General features: G+C 47.2%; 1 protein-coding gene across 1 annotated transcript in view; it reads left to right on the top strand.

Annotated features, from left to right (window-relative positions):
* Nucleotides 1–848: 848 nt before the first annotated feature.
* Nucleotides 849–7,374, top strand: part of TET2 (tet methylcytosine dioxygenase 2) — a 75,005-nt gene continuing 68,479 nt past the window's right edge. Inside the window, exon 1 of the mRNA XM_086746267.1 lies at nt 849–927. Within this exon, the coding sequence (XP_086602393.1) occupies nt 898–927 (30 nt within the window). The 5' untranslated portion in view covers nt 849–897. The remainder of the gene's footprint in view (nt 928–7,374) is intronic.

Raw genomic sequence — 7,374 nt, 5'->3', positions numbered from 1 at the left:
ACCTCCTTCTGTGGTCCCCACTGTGGCGGACACGCAACGGTTTCTCCTCCGGAGAGGCAGTGAAACGGGAGGTTTTGGGAGCGGTGCCATCGGCCCCGCTCGCTTGGGACAGGCGAGGAGTCACGCACCCGCGCCGCGAGGCTGCAGGGTTTGCGGGCACGTGGGAGCGGGCGCTCGCTCGGTCCGGTGCCCGGTTGGCTCCACGCCAAGCACGCGGGCCCAGGACTCACTTTTGGGGAAAGCTGGGGAGATTTTGGCGCTGAGGGTTTGGGTTTGGTTTTTTTTTTGGCTTTTCTTTCACGCTTCCACCCAGCTACCGCGCGAGGTCACCTGGGGCTCTCCAAACCCCCAGCCGGAGCCGGTGGGCGGTGGCTCCCACAGCCGCCCGGCCCGGGGGGCGGTGGGGGGCGGGGGGTCAGGCGGGCTCCCGCCGCCGTGGGAAAGAGGGGAGGGGGGTGCGGCGGATGGCGGGGGCTGCACTGGCCCCACGGACCCACCAGCTCCCGCGGGGGGCAAAACTCGAAAGCCGAAATAAGCGAGGAAGTGGGGGGAAGAGGTGAAAAGAAGAGGGGGGGGGGAGCGGGGGGGGACCCGAAAAGGTCAAAAAGCGTCAGCAGCCGGAAAAAAAAAAAGCCCCGGCGCGGTCGGGGATCAGCGTGATGACGGGGGCGCCCGCGTGCGCCCGCTGCACGGGGGCGCACGGCGCCGCGTGGGGGGTGGCGGTGGGGGGGAGTGTGCTGCGCGCGCGGGGCGGTGCGGCGCGCGGGGCGGGCGCCGACGTCAGGGCGCCGCGTGCATATTGATGCGGGGGCCCGGCCGCTTTCGTCAAGGAGCAGAAAGAAGCAAGATGGCGGCCCTGTAGGAGCGGGGAGCGCGGCGCCCGGCTGTGCGTGCTGGATGTCGGCAAGGCTGAGGGACGCGGCAGAGGTCAGAGCGGGCCCCCCGCGCCGGCCGCCTTCCCCCCCATCCCCCGGGGGTGTCGCGGGGTCGCGCCGCGCCGTAGGGTGCCGGCGAGAGGGGTGGGCGCCGCCGCGGCTCCCCCAACATGGCTGACTGACAGGGGCAGCGGGGGGCGCGCGGGCCCCCGCCACCCCCTCCCCGCGGGGCCGGCCCCCAACTTTGCCTCGCCGCCCCTCCCCGCGCCTTTGTCTGCGCGGCGGCGGCGGGGGGCCGGGGAGGGCGGCGGGGGGCCTCCCGCCGCCCCGGAGACCCGGCCGGCGGCTCCCCGCCGCGGGGCTGCCCTGCTCTTCTTTCCCTTCCTCCGCGGCCCTCGGGGACCGGCCTTCACGCCCCCCGGCTGCCTGGGGTCGCCTCTCGCGGAGCGCGGCAGGGGGACCGGAGCGGCCGCGGGCCCCGGCTTTGTGCCGCTCCCCGGCCCCGGGTGGACACAAAGGCGGGCGCAGCCCCAGGGAAAGCGGGAGAGGGGGGGGAGGGGGAACGAAACGAAACCCGGTCTTGGGGGGCGAGGGAGAAGTGAGTGCGGGTGGAGGGGGGGGGCTCGTTGCGAGGCCTTCCTTTTTCTGTGCAATCTACACGCGCGTTCTGTCCGCGTTGCTAAATCCTGCCGTCGGGGCCACTTGCACAATGTGGCCACGGGGAGAAAAAAAAATACTTTCTCGTATACGTTCCCCCTAAAATAAGGCTTTCGGCGAGGTCATACTTGTTCCCCGCCAGATGACAGACAAGAGCAACAACCTTACCACGTTTGTAAGTCGGACGCGCGGCACTGTACGCTCGCATCGTGGCGTTTATTGGCGTTAAATCACCCCCTTAGACACTAGCAGTCATTTTCATGCCCTTAGTTAAAAGGAGGCTTTTCGGCTCGCGGTTTGAGTCTTGGAAATTTAGCAAACCCTCTTCTGCTAAGTAATTTTCCTTTTCAGAGAGTGAGGTGAAGGGAGAAGTTATGTGGTCTAGCGTGCTTCCATCGAAATGTTGCAACCAAAGATCTCATCACAAGATTTGTTTTCCATGATGAGGAGCATGCAAATGTGCAGGCTTTGAGCGGTGATCAGCAGCTCTGACTATCAGTTCAGCAGGTTTTTTTTCTTCCTTTTTTTTTTTTTTCTTTTTTTGAGTGTGAAGTTTAGGAGTTTCAGAAATGAGGAGATATTGTCTCTAGTGAAAGCAGGTCAGTGGGTGTTGTTTGTCGGCTGATGAGACCGTTCTATTTGCATGTTAATGGCAGGTTGACTTACTGCAGCAGGGGGTGAGTGTAGTAACATGTATATTCAACTTGTGTATCTGCATGTGTATTGCACTACGGCACTTTCTCTGAAGGTTGTAAAGTGCAAAACAGGACGTGATTGCTGGAGATATTAAACAGGGAGACATTAAGGGTCAAGAGCCGTGCATAAGCTCGAGTTAAAGGGAGATCTGACTGAATAAAAAGTGACAAATCCAATACTGTGGTACATGCAGTGTCCTTTTAAGAGGACAGCCCTCGGCATGGCTGACTGATGATTATAAATCATTCCTTCTCTTATCTTTTTGGAGTTAGACAAATTTGTTTAAATGGTGTGTGATGAACCTATTGGCTTCTTTTACCAGTAGCCACGGAAAACGACCATGTTTCTTTGAGCCCCTTAGGGCTGCTTGCCCTTAAACTACCATTACATTTCCCAAAACTTCTTTCATTCTTGATGGGTTTTTTCTTTTCCTCGTCATGTCACAGTTAATTTCTTGCACCCCTCCAAATAAAGATAAGCCTCTGCAGTTTCTATATAGATTACCATTTGTATATCATAGCTAAAGGGTCATGGCTAACAATGGTCAGGTAACAGTTTTCAATGGATTGTCATCCAGAAACACCACTTCTTTTAGCTTTTTCTTTCTCAAGCACATGGCACTTTGGTTAGTGCTGTACTTTGACACTTCAGTTCTCAGTTGCTAAATATCTGATTTTTTCAAAAGACTCAAATATAATAGAAGATAATTTAGGAGCAGAAAAAGAAATATACAAAACTGTCTTAATGCAGATGCAGCAAAATAGTATCAGTGTTTGTGTCCAGTTTTATTTGAGTCTGTTGTGTCTTGAAAACACTGGTAAATCTAGCAAGTCAAGAACTTTGGTCTGCTAGATCTACTGCTGTTAACACTTTGAAAGAATGTACACATCTTGGATTTTATCCTGCAGAAAAACAACAATTTGGAATAATTGTAAATAATTCACTGTTGGGCAGTGTTTTGTCTCTGTTCCTCAATGTCACGGAAAGATGTAGTGTGAACCCTGCCAGTGAAGTCAGAAAACATTTAAATCTAGCAACCAGGGTGTAGGGAGGAGGAAAAAAAAGGATGTGATAAATGACAGTGCTTAGGTGAGGGGACTAAACTGCTGTTTACATGAAATGAAGAACTCAAAAGTCATCTTTCTGTGGAAATAGTTGTTTCATTTTGGGAAGCCACATAAAAAAAACTTTGTGAGTGTATCCAGGGAACCTCAGAAAATGGTTTTGTATTGTCCATTTAATAAGTAATTATTAATAAATTTCAAAAGAAGAAAAGGTTGAATGGGAGACACTGAGGCTCCCAAATTTGACAAACTATCACTGTTCTTAGTAAGGCTTTTAACGAGGACTTTGGCATTGTGCTGATTCCTGGCTTTTAGCCAGGGAAGCTGGTATTGTTTTGATATAGTGCGCATGGTTCTAGACTTTGGCATGTCAACATTGTTTAAAGAACAAGAAACGTGTGCCCGCTGAGGGGTTATTATGACGGACAGATTTCCAAGGTCTCTTGTTGGCACCAGTGCTGCACAGGGTAACAGAAATAGGAGGCTGTAAATGTTTTGGTTTCACTGTGCAGAATCGGGAGACCCTGTAGTTGCTGCTGGAATGGGCTTTTCAGCTGCCGGAGTTGGAAGTGACTGTTCCCTCTTGCCCCGAGCATTTCAGATGCTGCTGGGACTCCATCTCCCATACGGTTCATTTAAATACTAGAAAGAGCCAGACAGCCCTAAAGAGGGGAGTGGGGGGATGGGGAGGGAGGAATAAATAAAAACTTTACCATGTTTTGGAACAAATCTGCTGCTCAGGTGGAGAAAAACATGAAGTTTGTGTTGGACTAATGTTACCAATCCTGTTTGGGACTACAGGGAGTGCTTCACTTTCAAGTTAGTTGGATGGGCAGTAGAGTGGTGTTCTTGGAGTGTGCCTAAGCAGTGACTTTGAATTCCTTGCTCTGTTTCGTTCTGAGTGGAAGCTAGCTATGTCTTGTGTTTCTACAGGAGCCAAATAAAGTGCTTTTTTAAAAACTGACCATTTTTCGAGGTGGAATTTTGGATGAGCTGTCAAATTTGGCTTGTCACAGCAAGTGACCCTTCTACCTCTCTCACTTGACTGCCACACAGTAGCTTGAAGCGTGGTAGCAGCATCTGTAAGCCAGCTTCACAACTAGAGCCTGAAAGTGGTAGAACAAAGTTGCCAAGTTTCAAGTAGAGTTGGTGGTTATCTTGGAAACTGTGCTGGAGAACACAACCACAAATGATTTTGCCAAATAATATACAGTATTTATTTAGTCCAGCTCTCCGATTGCTGTTAAGGCGGTCAGCCAGCAGCAGTAAGTGTTGTGACATCATTTTGAAAGGCAGTGTGCTGTTTCTGAAATGGAGTGGGATGTACTATGATTCATTATTTAAAAAAAAAAAGTGTAGTCTGAACAGAGATAAAGCATATGACTGCATCATGGCTGAAAGCCAAAAAGGGAATTATATGAATCAAGCACACTTGTAGCATTAGCCGATCTCATACTCCATAAGGCAGTGAATACCTTCTTACTCATTTAATGATATTCTACAGGAAAAGTACCCTTTGAACACTGAACAAGTAACTAGGAACAAGTTGCCATAGTTCCGGTTGTTACACTTTCAGGTCGTCACTGTTTGCATGTTGAATTTGCATAGCTTGTCCCAATATCCTAGATAATAAAATGTTACAAATGGAAAGTACCATGAGTAATCATCTTCTCAGTCACCCACTGAAAAGAAGTCACTTCTGCCTTCCCTTAGGGTATACAAATCTCTTAAAAATCGCCAGTTTTCCCAAGGAATTGCTCAGTGGGTGGAGGCAGAGGTGGTGGGGATAGGGAATAAAATTGTGAACCTCCAGCATCAGCTGGACTAATCCCAAAGACAACTGATCACTGACCCAAAAAGGTTGTTTGGATTAAAATATTGTGAATGTGCCTCATGTTACATAGTATGTAGTAACAGAAGGAAGGTTGAGAAAAACAAGGTTTGAGAAATAGGAGGAATAGCTAATTTCACCCATGTATCTCACACTGTTTTTTGGTTTGTTTTTTTTTTCTTTTTCTGAGAGGAAAATTGTTCTACCAGTTGTTCCTAGTAAAGGATTTTAAATCTGGGGACAACTTAAAGAAAGTTGCTGTGCTTTAAAAAACACTTTAACCATTAAAAGATGTAAAGATTTAGAATCCTGTCTATCTTTTCAAGCAGGTTTGTTCATCTCTTCCAGAAAGCTGAATCATCTTAGCAACCTAAACAAAATTCAGGCTGCCCTTCAAAAACAAAGTTTTCTATGGAGGTGTGTATTCCAAGTTGGAATGTTGTTGCCTTTTAGCATACATATGGCAAGAAACCCCAGTAGGATTATCCTTACAAATAAATAAAGGCTTGCAGTATTGAGACTTCAGTTTGATCTAATTCTTGGTCTGTGTGGTTTTTTGCTTTTATTAAAAAAGAAAAATAAAATAAAGGCAGCATTTCTATTGAGCATCCAAAGGAATAGGCTTGTTCTATGCTTAAGTTCAGCAAGAAAGGAAATTTCAGCATTTTAATCCTAATCAAGTAGAGCATGTCTTTTAAGACAGTTTCAAAGAAGTAGCAGAGAAGTGAGCAAGTGAGTGGTTAGATAGCTCAGATAACCAGGAATAAATAGCTAAATAACCAAGTTGCCCTTGGAACTATCTTCTACGGGTACAGGGCAGTAGCCTTGGCACTTCCGATTAGTTACTATGATGCAATTTAGACAACATGAAATATCTTCACGTGTTCTACAGTATTATCTCTAACCTCAAATATATTCCATGTGGGTTCCCAGCATATGAATACTGGTTTCACCAGGTGTATGCATGGGGGAGTTGAAGATTCCAGGTTTAAGTTGAACTTTTCACAGACATATAAAGGGGATAATGACTTCTACATTCTTTACTCTACATGAGCTACTCTATCCTTAAGCTTGCAGTTCAGTGACTAAAATTTAAACAACTTCTCTGCTTAATCTCCCTTCTAGTAAGGCATAAACAGTCCAAGCATTGACTTCCAGTGTTCTGGTGTGAGCTGCTTTAAGTCACCTCATATAGGAAAAGGACTTGGCTCCATTGCAGTAATACCCCAGCTTACCAAGCGGGTCGATGTTTAGGTCAGGATGATGACTCTCCATGTGGTTGCACGCACATGGTTAGAGTGTTTACAAACACCGTCTCAGCATCCTCAGCAGCTGCCTTGATGGAGCCAAAAAGGACAGAGTTCTAGGAATGTCCCTGGTCCTCACGGGTGGCAGAAGAGGGAGGAAATAAATAAAAATGTAGAGTTCAAGAAAACATATAGTAGTTTTGGTTTTGGCTGAGGTCTTTGCATCTGTGTTGCATTCTAGATCGTTGGTTCCTTCAACAGATTCTGCTGTTTGTTTGTTTGTTTGTTTTCTGCCAACTCGAGCACAATCTGGGCTGTGTGGACACATTTGCCTGGAACAGGCTGACCCTAAGTATGAGATGGAGGTTAAGGGAATTGTTGGAAAGGTTTCAAATTATTTTTCTGCCCCCTTTAAATAAAATTATAAGGAATTAAATCCCTGAAAACTTTCATAACAAAACAGCTCTTTGCAATACAAGAATCCCCCTGTAAATGGTTATATATTTTTTTTCCTTAATTAGGCATGACTCACTGCCTGTTAGAATACCAGAACAATTCCCTTTTTAAAGTGCAAAAAAAAAAGAAATAATGAATCCTACTAACTTTATACGTAAAATCAAATAGCTGAAAGTCTTTATTACTTAATGAGACATGTTGACACAAAGAGGCGTTGCTGTTACGAAAGCTAATACCACTGCAAGGCAAGTTTTGGATTTCCATTAGACATAAGCTTGGTGGAGATTCCTGCATTTACTCAACCAAACGAATAATGCCACCAATCTGCTTAAAAGAAAAAGGAGTGGAGAGAAGTTGTGGTAATTACCGGGGTTGCCTTGCCAAGATGGTTTCAGGAAGCACAGATGAAAATACATCGTAGCTAATCAGAAGCACCCAACTGACAATGTGTTTCATGCCCTCCCCTGTGGATCTAAATGAAAGCTGTCAGACAAGTTCTGGTCCCCAGAAACACCTGAAGCCTATGCCATGCATGCACTGTGCGATCT

The sequence above is a fragment of the Chlamydotis macqueenii genome, chromosome 4, assembly GCF_036417535.1.
Source record: "Chlamydotis macqueenii isolate bChlMac1 chromosome 4, bChlMac1.mat, whole genome shotgun sequence".
Taxonomy (NCBI): domain Eukaryota; kingdom Metazoa; phylum Chordata; class Aves; order Otidiformes; family Otididae; genus Chlamydotis; species Chlamydotis macqueenii.
This window is presented reverse-complemented; position numbering and strand designations above follow the sequence as displayed.